The sequence below is a fragment of the Akebia trifoliata genome, chromosome 11 (assembly GCF_017979445.1).
Source record: "Akebia trifoliata isolate Shusen 1 chromosome 11, ASM1797944v1, whole genome shotgun sequence".
Classification (NCBI taxonomy): Eukaryota; Viridiplantae; Streptophyta; class Magnoliopsida; order Ranunculales; family Lardizabalaceae; genus Akebia; species Akebia trifoliata.
The window spans coordinates 6,878,452-6,891,943 of NC_141385.1; the positions used below are offsets into that span (position 1 = coordinate 6,878,452).

Consider the following 13,492-nt stretch of genomic DNA (forward strand, 5'->3'; position numbering starts at 1 on the left):
TTTTAAAACTTGAGATTGGGATGACTCGATCAATTCAACTTGGTCTTAGATGCAATTTGGCAATATGGGCAATGCTAATTGTTTACAATATTTTGAAAAATTCATGATTTTTATATAAAAAATCATCTTTTAATGATTTAGATATTTATTGTTTATAATAAAAATAGATTTTGTGAAAAAATATCTAGTAATCCACCTTAAAAAGAAAAATGATACCATTTAAACAAAAATATATATTGATAAATAATACTGAAGCAATTTAAATTATTTGAACCAGGCTTTGGGTTTTTTTTTTTTAAAATTATTTTTATTGACATAAAACTAAAAAAGAAAAAAAAAAAATTAATCCAATTTGTAGGCTTGTAAAAGAAAATAAAAAAACGTTTTGAACATAAATATATTATATTAGGGTAGTGCTCGGAGGCCCTAAAGAGAATTAAACATTGTGCCAAACATTTTTGAAATGTATGGGTTAGAAGTTTTAGAATGGGTTGATTTTTTGTTGGGCTGATTTTTTATGAGGATGATCTCTTCGTCAGAATGATCTTAACTAAAAATCAGCTCATTCCAAAACTTCTAGTTTCGTCAAAAAAATTTTTATAAGAATCGGATGATCCACAATTCTTCAACTTGTAAATTGGGGTTAGAAGTTTCAGAATAAGTTAATTTTTTGTGAGAATGATCTCTATGATGAAGAGATCATGATAGAGATCATCCTAAAACAATCAGTTCATTTTAAAACTTCGATCTCCTATCTTGAAAAATGGTGGGCACAATGTTCGGCACTCTTTATAGGGCCTCCGAACGCTTCCCATTGTATTATATTAGAAAAAATTATAATTAATCCTCCACGCTCATTGCTCAAGTCTCAACTCTCAGACTGTCAGCTGTTGAGACATTTGTTAATATAGATACGCGGAGGCGAGCTTTATGCAGCTGCAATAGTACTCTCTCTCTCTCATCCTAAAATGGCGGATCGAATGGTGAGATTTTTCAGAGAAGAAGCTCGCACTTACTTTTACATCCTTCTCTACATCGCTCTTTCCAGTGGACAGATCTTCTTCAACAAGGTCCGTTTCTTAGCTTAGGGTTTACCAATCTAACAACTTTTTTGATTGTTTGTCTCTTAAATTTCATTCTCTTCGATCCATGATTTTAACTCAACGATTTGGGTTTCCTCTTTTGATTTCTTCCATTGTTGCTTGTTAGATTCTGTTCCTACAAATCGATTCGATACTCAATTTTGCTTGTTAGATCTTGATTAACATATTTTGACTAATGCAACTTCAATTAATGGAGAATAAGGCTACTTAGAATCCTTTCAAGAGGTTAATTTTGTTGTGAATTAGTAGGTTTATAGAAGTAGAATCAAATCAAGAAAAAAAAAGAACAATGGAGAACACAAGTGTAATGTGGTTTGGATCTAAATTCTTTTACTTATTCTCATGAAGCAAAGCAAACCCATTTTAATTCCTAAAATATAGGAACTCGATTCACTTTGAATTCTCAATGTTCTTCCACTTGAATGCATGTTCATATCTCCTTTACTTCAATCCAAGAGATTTCCACCTAAACGTTACTTATGATCAAGTAGTCTTTATTCCAAGAGAAGTTCTGCACCAAATGAGCTTCTCCTTTGCATTGGGCTTTGTAAGCATGTCAACGACATTGTCATAAATATGGAGCTTTTGTAATATGTTTTGACTATCGTCTACCAGAGTATAATGTGATATTGCACAATATGTTTAGTACTAGAATGGAAGGCTGGATTCCTAGATAGATGACGATAGGACTGCAACTTGGGCGTGTTGGGGACCAACCCAAGCTTGACAAACACCTACCCATGCCCATGCCAAATCGACCTCGGGCATGGAATGCCCAACCCAAACCCAACCCAAGTTGGGTTGGTCTGGTCTGGTTACTTCATTCCTCATTAATACTAGATAGTTCAGTAATGTTAAGGGGTAAAGATAAGTGGTATCTAAAATAACTTAAAACTTATAATTATTTTTCCTAAAAATTTGTTTCAAAATTTTATATAGAAAATTTTAAAAATAAGAAGCTGACTAACTAAAGTAACCATCTTTATTTAGTGTTTATCGTAATTGCTTATGAAAAAACATTAAAATTATAATATAATCAAAAGATAATATGGAATTACATTTAAACAAAAGCATTAATAATGAAAATAATCACACGTAAGTTTTGATATATAGGTAAACAAAAGCATCTTGAAATTTGATTTGTGAATGGGAAAGAAACCACGATATAAGAAATATTTTTAAATTATGACCATATTAAGTTCGGGTTCAGGCAAATCAGGTTGCCCAATACCTATGCCTGAACCCAAACCAATATGAGTTAGGCATTTTTTTTTGTTTTTTGATTACCCAAACCCGAGGCCAAACCCAAGCTAACTATGCCCATACCTAACCCAAGGTTGGGTTCAACCCAGCGGGTTCGGGTTTGGCCTGCCCAAGTTGCAACCCTAGATGAAGAGCATTTTGTGTATCGCAATGAAGTTGTGCTCCTCTTTGCTCAAATTTCAAGTCTCCAAGCAACCTCTTCGGCCAAATTGCCTTTCTTGATGTGTGTGTGTGACCGACATACATTCATCATTTGCAGTAGAATGGTAACCACATATTGCAACCTTGATAACTAATTGATTGTACACCCTATAATAGATGTTCTTCTATCCAAGTCCCTACAAAATCTTCATCAGTTGATTTCCATCAAACCAATACAAACATTTGAAGTACCTTTCAGATAATGAAATATTTACTTCATAGCAGTCCTATGCTTCTATCCGAGGTTTCCATGTATTTAGTAACATCTCCCATCGCTTGTGTACATCAAGTTTGGTGCTAACCATGGATAACATGAGGATCCCTATTGTTGCTGTACATGATACTAAGATATTTTTGTCTTCTCTACTTCAGTTCTAGGAGATTGTTTGATAGAAAACATTATGTTCATAGGAAATGGGGTACTAATTTGCTTGGCATTTTGTATATGGAAGATCGCTAAACCTTTTCCACAACTCTTCTGAGTTAACCAGATTTTATTGTTCTTTCTAACACTGAGGACAGTCATTTCAAGAATTCAATTAAGTCCACCCAAATCCTTCATTTCATACTCCCTAACCAATTGAGATTTAAGAGTGATAACATTTTCAAGATTTGGACCTCCTACAATCATGCTTTCAACATATATAATATAATAAAGCTACCATCTCTACACCTATGAAAATAGGCATGATCACATCTATGAAAACCTAAGCTCGTCATGAAGTAAAATATCTCTTGTACCAACATCTTGGTGTCTTTTTTAAACCAAAATGCTATTTATTCAACTTGCAAATGAATTGTTTTTACCATCCTCCATAAATCTTTCAATCTGTGGCATAAATTTTTAGTTAACCATGCAAAAAGATGATTTTCACGTCTAATTATTCCAACTCTAGTTCAAGAGCAACCACTATTCTAATAATGCTTATACAACAACAGGAGAGAAAACTTTATCAAAACCAATACCTGATTTTTGAGCATCGCCTTTGATGTAGAACAAATTGCTTTCAAGAAGAGAATTGTCATGGCCGAATCAACCCACCTAGATTTGGCTGAGTTGACTCAGCTTGACCAAGTCAACTCATTTTGACCAGTCTGGTTTGGATTGACCAGGTTGGGTCCATACTTAATCCAATTTTGATTTCAGTCTTATGTGTTTAGTTTATTTTAAGTAATTTAGAAATTGTTTAGTTAGTTTTTATTTCAACTTTAGGAAATTTCTATTATGTCTAGTTTCTAATTTGTTTAGTCTCTAATTTGTTTTTAAGTTTCTATTTTTTTTTTAAATTTTTTATTATTATTTAGACTATAATTAGAAGTGTTTAGAAGTGTTCAAATTGAGTTATAATAGGATTAGAAAGTTGCTATTATGTTATAGATTATGAAATTACTTTTTAGTATTTTAGGAGTCTAAGTTGTTATGATGAAGTTATCTATAGATTCTATTTATGGAACTTCAAAAATGAATTCAATACATATCAGTTCAATTCTCTTTTTCAAATTTTATATTCTCTTAATTAATTTTCAGCTCTTTGCTTCTTCCTCTTCACAAGCTATTACTTCTTTAGCAATTGAATATATTGGTTCACACTCTTCTGTTATTTCCATACATGTTAAATGTCATATGCAACCAACACATGCTGTTTGCATATGCTATTTCGTACATTGGATATGTGGTGGCTTATGTTGCAAGAATTTTTTTTTTTTGACCGTTGGATAGTATGCCATCGCACACAAAAATATGCCATCACATATTGGCAGATATCATATTGGGGTGTGCGACTGTAGCATATGCGATCGCATTTGACAACGTTGGCTACGTTAGTCTTTCACTACTTTGAGCTTTGTATTTTGCAATCCTTCTTTTTGTACCTTTCCTTAATGGCCCATCTATAGCCAATGGCCTTGCACCCTTTAGGAAGATGCGCAAGATTCCATGTTTCATTTTGACAAAGGGCTTGCATCTTCTACTTGACATGCCTCTATTTATGATATAGGCTCATTTTCTTTAATTAAGAGAGCACAAGTAGAAAAGCCATCATTATCACAATAAAAAACATAATCAACTAAGACTAGATCTTGGTTTTCTTCATTCTCTGAGTCTTGGACTTGTTCATTAACTTGTCGATGTTGAGGAAGAACATTATGGCAGTCATCGATTTTATCCGTACTCATTAAAAAGTGAAAATTTTGATTTCTTTCTTAAGTTCTAGTAGCTACTTTAGTGTTATGTTAAATTGTTGGCACTATTTTGTATTTAAGAGTCACAATCCAAAATTTGAATATGAATACCTATAAAAATATCGAGAGTAATCTTTTAACGGATCTTGGTTTTCTATTGCATCTTTACTGTAAAAAAAAAAAAAAAAAAGTTTAGCCCTAAGGGAAACTGCAAATCAGTGATGCCTAAACTTTGGTGTTATATGCAGGGCAATTGGCCCATAAGAGCCTGGGTTGAAATTGCATAGAACTATTTTATTTATTTTTTGGTCCGTTGATTGCATGGCACTATTTAATTATTAGAAGTCCTATACTCCTTTTTTTTTTTTTTCTTTTAAATAAAGGGTCTTCTTTCACCTTAAAAAAAAAAAAAGCTTGTCTATTGGCCTTGGAATAGACAGACAATGTTGGTTGTGACCCAAGACTTGGCCTGAAACTTAATGTCTGATTGCCTTCCTGGATCAGGTTTGATCCTAAATACTTGGTTAATAAATAAATCTGCACGTAGGTCTGATCGTAGCCCTATTCAACAAGCTAATAGGCAGGGCTAGTGCCAAGATTTTTGAACTCGTTTGAGGCCTTTGCCCAGCAAGTTGACATTCCTACAAACATGACTAAACACAGGGAATTACTGCTGTTACAGCTGATCGGCTTGTGTTTATGAGCAATATCTTGTTATAGTAGTGCCATGTGAAGCATGTCTGCCGATGCAAGATGTGATGTGCCTTGATTTTCATCAGTTCAACCTCCAGAATTAGATGATGTTCCCTAGAAAATTTTTATTTATTTGTTTTTGCTTCATTGGCTAACAGGATTTCTATTTGGACTATTTAATGTAGTGGGTTCTATCGTCAAAGGAAATCAACTTTCCCTACCCTCTTGGATTGACTCTTCTCCACATGGTCTTTTCATCAGTGTTGTGTTTCATCCTCACCAAAGTTTTGAAGGTAGTTCTTAGTAGATTCTGTTTTAAACCCTCAGTTAGAAAATTGTTCAATAGTTTTAGTACATCCCAAGAAATCAATTATATTCATGTCACTTAGCAATTCATCTATCTGTCCTCATAGGTTATGAAGGTTGAGGAGGGGATGACTGCAGAAATGTAAGCATCAGATGAACTCTTCTTCGTTTTACATTATATGACTTTTATACTTTATCTGTGGTTATTATTATGATAGTTATGTAAGTCTTCCTTATTATATATATATATAAAAAAAAAAAAGAAGTTATGTAAGGAAATGTGGAACAGTTGAGGTTACAACACAGGCATTTCCTGCGTTTTTTTTTTTTTTTTGGGTTCTTGTTGGTAGAATTTCTTACAGGTTAAGAATATCACCAATAATAAATTAGGGGAATAGAAAATTGTAAGGTAAAAGTATCCTTGCAATATCCAGTTGCAGTATCGGTATTTTATTGTGTGGGTACAGATTGGGTTAGAGGGGTAATAGTTCTTTAAGGTAAAGCAAAAAGAGTTAGGGAAGAGAATTCCCTATATACAGAGATTCTATAAGCTACCTCCTTAGCAGAGCAATCAGCTATGTATCATTAACGAACCGTAAGAACATGATTTTTTATTATTATTGGCCAACCTGTAACTTACTCTATCTTCTCACATAAGGTTTCTAATTTCCATTGATTAGTCCCCTTATTCTAAGCTGACTGGGTAGTGTTAGCTGAACCTCTTTCTATTTCCAGAGGAGTTGAAAAACTTAGTCCAAAATATGTGAAGACTTCGAAGATTTTCTTTTTGCCATGTGATTTCAACGTTCCTTTGACTAAATGATGACTTGTTTCTATGTTGTTTGGGTACAAGTAGGTGTTGAGAGTCTGACATGGCAAAGTTCTGAATTCAGCAAACATTGAGAAATAAGATTTGTGGACAGATCTCAATATGTCAAAATTCAAGTAATATTTTATATAACAAGGATAATAATGGATTATTTTGAAATTTAACAATCTGTGACATTTAGCAATAGACGACTATACATTTTAAAATATAAACGTTATATTTTCTAAAAGGAAAACTTCACTGGGAAGGAGGTCAAGGGGACCTACCAAGTATAAACAAAGATAAAAGTACATCAACCAATGTTCACAATAACATTCCAACTGAAAATGAAATCCCTCATATCCCCTTCTGCATTCCACATAGATTGGAAGATAAAAGGGCTCTGATATTAAGAAGAATACTATGAATATCCTCCTTTTTACTGGCAATCCTCTTGTTCCTTTCCAACTAGAGATTTCGTATGAATTCAACAAGAGCCTCTATAAATGCCACCCTCTTAAAGAAAACACATTGATGTGATAACTACTAAAGAGCTTTATACTTTAGGAGAACCCAATACATCCATAAAATGGGAGAAAAGAGATCCCCAAACAATTCTAGCTAGGTCACAATGAATAAAGAGATGATTGACCGATTCTTTTCTAGCTTATAAATCATTATCATCATCATCTGCACCTTATACCAATTGCTGAGTTGGCAACATGAATCATATTTTGTCATGTAACTTTTTAAATGTTCATGACCAATTCAGTGGCATAGTAGAGATGCTTCATGAAATGAAAGCTGATTAATTTCTCAATGTTCAGATATGCTACATCTGTTGTCCCGATCGGTGCAATGTTTGCGATGACTTTGTGGCTGGGAAACACTGCGTACCTGTATATATCTGTTGCATTTGCACAAATGTTGAAAGCTATCAGTAAGTTTCCATGATAAACGTAGATATAGCTACATGATTTTAAGTAATTCTTGGGTCTAACATGTCTATATGGTCAGTATTGTAGAGGAAAGTGCCACCTAGGTGAAGTCAGCTGAGATCAAAACCCAACCTTCACAGTTAAATATAAAAAAAAATGGTCAGACTTGTATGCTTCTGTTAGAATGTCCATACGGTTCAACACTCAGAACCATCTCATACCGTCCATTCAATAGTTTACCCAATTCGTTATTGGGGTACCGAACCGCAAACATGTTCGAACCAAACCAATTCGGGGCATGATTCGCTCTTGGTTCATGAAATGCAGCGAACCAAAGGAATTCCACTATTTTACCTAATTTTTTGGACCCCCTCCACATGTTGATAATATTGAGATATCCCCCTAAAATTTTAAATTGATAGCATGCCCCCCTTTGACCTTTGTCTTTATTAATAAACTGACAAAAAACAACCAAATACCCTCATCTTCAACCTGTAGATAAAATAAAAAAAGTTTGATGTTTTTCTTCCCAAAATCTGTCTTCTTCAATCTCTTTTCTACCTACTCATTACCTCAACCTTGAAATGCCCTCATCTCATTCTACCCCTATGAATCGTGTTCATTCTCAAGTGGCGAACCACGAATTGTGAACTTGAATTTGAACAGAGCAAACCCACAAATCAGGTAACATAGGTCCATACAACAACTGGCTCCTGCCTCATGTGGGCACTTACTATATCTTCAGACACACCATACCTTCCCATCCTGACATCCTTATGATTGTACATAGCCATTTCTCATGAAAGCAGTTCATAATGTAATCTCTGCGTGGGCTTCTGCAGTGCCTGTAGCAGTTTTCATTCTTGGGGTGGCAGCGGGACTTGAAGTAATGAGCTGCAGAATGCTTTTTATAATGTCTGTGATCAGTTTTGGCGTTCTTGTGGCTTCGTACGGGGAATTAAATGTTAACTGGATTGGAGTGGTTTACCAAATGGGTGGTGTTGTCGGTGAAGCCTTGAGGCTCATTTTCATGGAAATTTTTGTGAAAAGGAAAGGCCTTAAGTTGAATCCTATATCTGTCATGTACTATGTTAGTCCCTGCAGGCACGTATAGGCTTCCTCTCTCGACTTTGAATTTGTCAATGGCTCTTGAAAATTCTACTTAAATTTCCAATTATGTGTAGAAAATTTTCTGCTAATGCGACAGATTGTTGGTTTGCTCTACAGTGCTTTATGCCTTTTCGTCCCGTGGATATTCCTCGAGAAACCAAAGATGGATGCGGCCGGGTCATGGAGTTTCCAACCACTTGTGTTGGCTCTCAACTCTCTCTGCACTTTTGCACTAAACCTATCGGTTTTCCTTGTTATCTCACATACGAGTGCACTGACCATCCGTGTTGCTGGGGTTGTCAAGGACTGGGTGGTCGTCTTGCTGTCGGCCCTTCTGTTCGCAGATACAAAGCTAACAGTTATAAACCTTTTCGGCTATGGCATTGGTAAATATCAATAAAAAAACTAAAAATCTACTTCTGATACAGTTCTTCAGTGGAAACCTGGTATGGTTTCCTGGACAATGTGCTTGCAGATGGTATACATGCTTGCCTGGATTCTAGATTGGCCAAATGTTTGGTCAATGCTTGCATCACCCGTAGCTCAAAATTTGCACAAACCAGACAAGGCTAATGGCTGATCCTTTTCCTTCATCATTTAGTGGTTACGAGTTTGAGCTCTTGATCAGTTTGTGACCTGCCTACATATGCCATGTGTTTAGCACACTTCACAGAATACAGTTGAACTCTAGGAAACACACCGGGTTTCCTTATCTCATTTTATGGAAGCTCTTCTCATTATCCATCAATTTATTAAATTTCCTTAGTTTTTGGAATGTTTTGTGCAATATTTCCCTTTTCCTCAGGTACCAATAGCAAAAGCACCAACACTTATTTTCTGCAAAATTTCTATTGAAACCACTATTCATTCACAATTTTTTTTGGTGAATCATGTATTTCCACCAAATTTTATATCTACAGCACTTAGTTTTTGTTGTTGTTGTTGCTGCTGTTATTTGTTGAACAACAATGTAGGAACATTGAACATGTGAAATCTTTCCAAACTACGTTATTTCTTCAAAAAATTGATCTGCACTCAAATTAGTTGAACTTTTTGATATTTTATTATTAAAAATTATAAATAGATAAAAACTCATGTGCTTAGTAGTGAATAGTCTGTTTAGTGCACGATATGTCTGAATGAAGTGAGATTACATTACAGATGAAAAGACACCTAAAAGGTTAGACTAGGGAACACCTAGAAAGGAGGTTGAATTTACAAGCTAGGGTAGTTCATCAAGTTGAAAGGAAAATTTTATAATACAGTCGTAAAACTAGCTATGCTTTATGGAGCTGAATGTTAGGGAATCAATAAGCATCACGTTAATAAATTGAGCATAGAAGAGATGAAGATGTTGCGATGGGAGTGGAAAGACTAGGCAGGATAAAATTATTGATGAACGCATTTGAGAAAATGTGGGCGTAGCGCTTCAATAGGAGATAAACTAACTGAAAGCTGACTCAGATGGTTTGGGCATGTTCAATGAAGGCCGACTATTGAAGAGTGGGGGAGACCCAAAAGAACTTGCAATGGAGATAATGAAAGTAAATATGAACTTACCCTGAACAACGAACCTCTGTATCCCTTTTCCAAAGTTTCTTAAGTACTTCATTATGTTCTTCAATTACTTGTGCAAAGCTTTTCTGAAAATGTAAAAGAATTAGTTCATTAATTGATGCAAGTATGTAAAAGGGGGAAAAAGATGGAAAAACTTTATAAATAGTAGTGAAAATTGTTTGAAATTAAAGTGTGTGTGCTGCAGCTATTGCAGGTGTAGCTGCCTATAACAACCACAAATTGAAGAAAGAAGCAACTAAGGCTAGCTCGAATGAGACTCAAGAAGTGCAAGCCATGACGGTGGCCACATCTTTGACTCCTCTCAAAACAGATGTATAGATAAACGGTCCCACAAATAATTTTGAGGTACGTTGTATATGATAGCATACTTTTTCAGAAAAGTTAATTGAGACCACGCCATATGATGTATGCTTTCTAATTGTTTGGTCTCTCTGATACAGTATTGGTTTGTAAAGTTTGTTTAACTTTGGGGATGCAAGATATTCTTTAGCTTATACGGCGGAAGTGAGTACATCCTTGGCCTTTTTTACCTTTGTTTTATCTTTTTTACTCTTTTGATGCGTTCTTGTCATGTTGAACTAAAGCCAAGACTGAACAAAACTATCGGCTATGAGTATCATATACAATGGACACGGAACCTTCTGCATTTGTGATGGGAAGTAATTGCAAAAGTTGTCGGGGTTGGAGGAAGTAATTTTGTAAAACCAGAAACGGTCTACATTTGTTTCCTGAGAAAATTGATAGTTGTCACAAGTCTGTTGTTATACACAAAAAAATGATGATTTATTGTAAAATAACTTGAAATCAGTCATGGATATCTGTTAGTTTTTTCAATATTTGAAACTCTCCCCTTTATGGATGACTGTTACATGGTGGTACTTTAAATTTTATGAATAAAGTTCATATTAACGACTGGTGCTCAAGTATCGTAGGGTGGAAGGGTGTGGAGCACCTTTGGTTGCTGCTTATACCTGATTTTTCCTTGTTTACTCTCTCATGCTACAATGACAAATCTTTTGTTTCAACAGCTTAAAAATGATAGATATTTGTAAAGTAAACCAATTTTATTTAACTAAATTTAGCCGTAAGTGACTGTTGCTATAACTTTCTTTAGTTTGATTATATTTTTCACTCATCTCAAGTCCATGGTTTTGTTGCATTTTTCCTCAACCTTGCTATGGCTAGGTTAGTAATACTCATAATTTTCAAATAGTTACAATCAAACAATTTTTAATCAATATTATTCTTTTTATTTATATTTTTTTATGACGGGGGTGTCCGAACTTACGTTCGATTAGGGGGACCGGAAGAGCCAGGAATAAAGCGAAGGCATATGGGTCCCTCCCCTGGGCAAGTGCAATGCCTGCACGTAACACGCACCAGGTTAGTGAGGGTGTGCCCTCGCTGATAGCCCCAAGGAAATACTGCTCATGCTGGTTACCAAACTCACAACCTATAGACTCACCGCTTATTGGATCCGAAATTGCCATGGTTTTATTAAAATTCCATTCTACTTTTGGAAGATTTTGGATGAATTTTGTGATTTCAACAATGTTTTAATTTTTCTACCATTAGGCCTTCTTTTGCTGTCTTCTAATTTTTTTTTACCGTTGTAGCCTTCGTCATTGTAATAATTACTTTAATGAAAAAAACCTAATAGTTCTCTGAAAATTACCCAAACATGCATTTCTTGGGTTTAGCTTGAGTTGTTAGATTTGGATCCATTCAATATTTTTTCAGTGCGAGGAAATGCCCAACTTGAAAGATGGGAAGGTGCCAACTTAGCTAAGTTGGTAAAGGCGTATGTAGAGTTGATCCCACGACCGAGGTTCAAACTCCATTAAACTGTTTTCACGTTGACAACTAACCACCTTGTTTGCGTTGAAAAAAATAATAATAATAAAAAATAAATAAAATTGTGAATGAGGGTAATCAATGATAAAAATAAAATAATTTTATTAGTCAGGTGCCCGAATGAGACTTGATTCTTACCAGTTCCTTTAAATAACTGCCCATAACTGGACCCAAAAATAATCAGGTCGATAATGAAAGACCCAAACCAACTAATTGGTTTTGGGTACATCAGGTAATTGGGTACCCATTAACACCCTTAAGTTTATGTTGGTTTATGGCCTTAGGCTTTGAGTCTAATTGATCCTTGAAATTCGCTAGTTTTTTAGTATTATTCTATGAATTGGCCTCTAAAAGATTGATTTCCTTTCCAGGCCTACTTGTGGGTCCTAAGTGATCATTTATTAAGAAGAAAAACCCAGGTTTCTTGAGGGTATTCTGGTTATTTTGGCCATTTCATATCTCGAGGATCACTTGGGTGTGCTAAGAGGCCTGAATACCTTGGTTCTGAATAAACATAAGTTCTACTCATCCTGAAAATAGACCACTTGGAGGTATAAGCTAATAAGTTAAGCATCTAAAAAATGAGGTGTCTTTAGAGTTTCTTCCCAGTTTAATAATTTTTTGTTTCATCTTGAATTCCTATAAAAGCCATAAGCCAAAAGTGGGTGAAGGCATTTATGACTTTTGGCCTAGTTCTCGCTTTTGACTTTGGGATATTGGCTAAGCAAGATTTTGGCCTTATTTCAAGTATTTTCTTTGTTAACATTAAATTTTTAGTGTTGTCATGGTAAAAGTTACAAGAAGCTACGAGAAGATGTTGTTCTTACATTCACAATAAAAGTTTAGCATTAGTAGGGAAAATGTTAATTATAATTATGTTACCAACCCCAATAATCCAGTGAAGCTATAGGCGTTCGTAATGATGTTGGAACTCTTTTGACCCTTGCATAGTTATATGTAACTAGGGGTGGAGACAGGATTTTGTCTACGTGGGGCAGTCAAGACATTTTTAAATTTGTTATGGGAAAAGTGGATTTTGATTTCCGCCGCTGTTATCTCACAGTAACATATAAATTTGCAAGTTTTAAAAAAATTGTGGGGGAAAGTGCCCACACTATAAATCTGCCCTTTGTATGTAATGATAGATCTAGTTAGTGTTAGAGTGTCTCTATTTCATTTATCGACATTCAGGTCTAGTCCATCCGGGTTGTTAGCTACCAATAGGAGATCAGGGTTGGAGTCCATTTTGCTATTGGTTTGAAGGAGTCACCACTAGTCAAATTTAGGAGTATGAATAGTCACCCATAGATTGGAATGAGTCTCATTTGATCTACATATAAAAGGTTTAGAGTAGGTGGTTTGATTGAGAAATGGGAAGATGTTAGGCACCCCAATCTTCTACTTAGGGACAATTGCCTTTTAAGATCCTACTTAAAAAAATTCTAAACTTTCGCAGG

General features: G+C 35.0%; 1 protein-coding gene across 3 annotated transcripts; it reads left to right on the plus strand.

Moving 5' to 3' along the window:
* The first annotated feature begins 773 nt into the window (after positions 1-773).
* LOC147390627 (Nucleotide/sugar transporter family protein) lies at positions 774-11,049 on the plus strand. 3 transcript variants are annotated; one of them, XR_015182886.1, is made up of 9 exons: positions 774-1,070; positions 5,627-5,734; positions 5,855-5,889; positions 7,383-7,495; positions 8,336-8,597; positions 8,721-8,989; positions 10,366-10,526; positions 10,622-10,685; positions 10,766-11,049. XR_015182886.1 is itself a non-coding variant. In XM_086458717.1 (8 exons), exons 1-7 carry the CDS (start codon positions 969-971, stop codon positions 10,497-10,499), a joined length of 1,023 nt encoding a protein of 340 aa, XP_086314843.1. In that variant the 5' UTR covers positions 774-968; the 3' UTR covers positions 10,500-10,526; positions 10,622-11,049. The 3 variants fall into 3 exon arrangements, 2 of the variants coding, with proteins under 2 accessions (XP_086314843.1, XP_086314844.1); XM_086458717.1 differs by having other exon boundaries at positions 10,622-11,049; XM_086458718.1 differs by having other exon boundaries at positions 777-1,070; positions 5,600-5,734; positions 10,622-11,049.
* Positions 11,050-13,492: the final 2,443 nt, after the last annotated feature.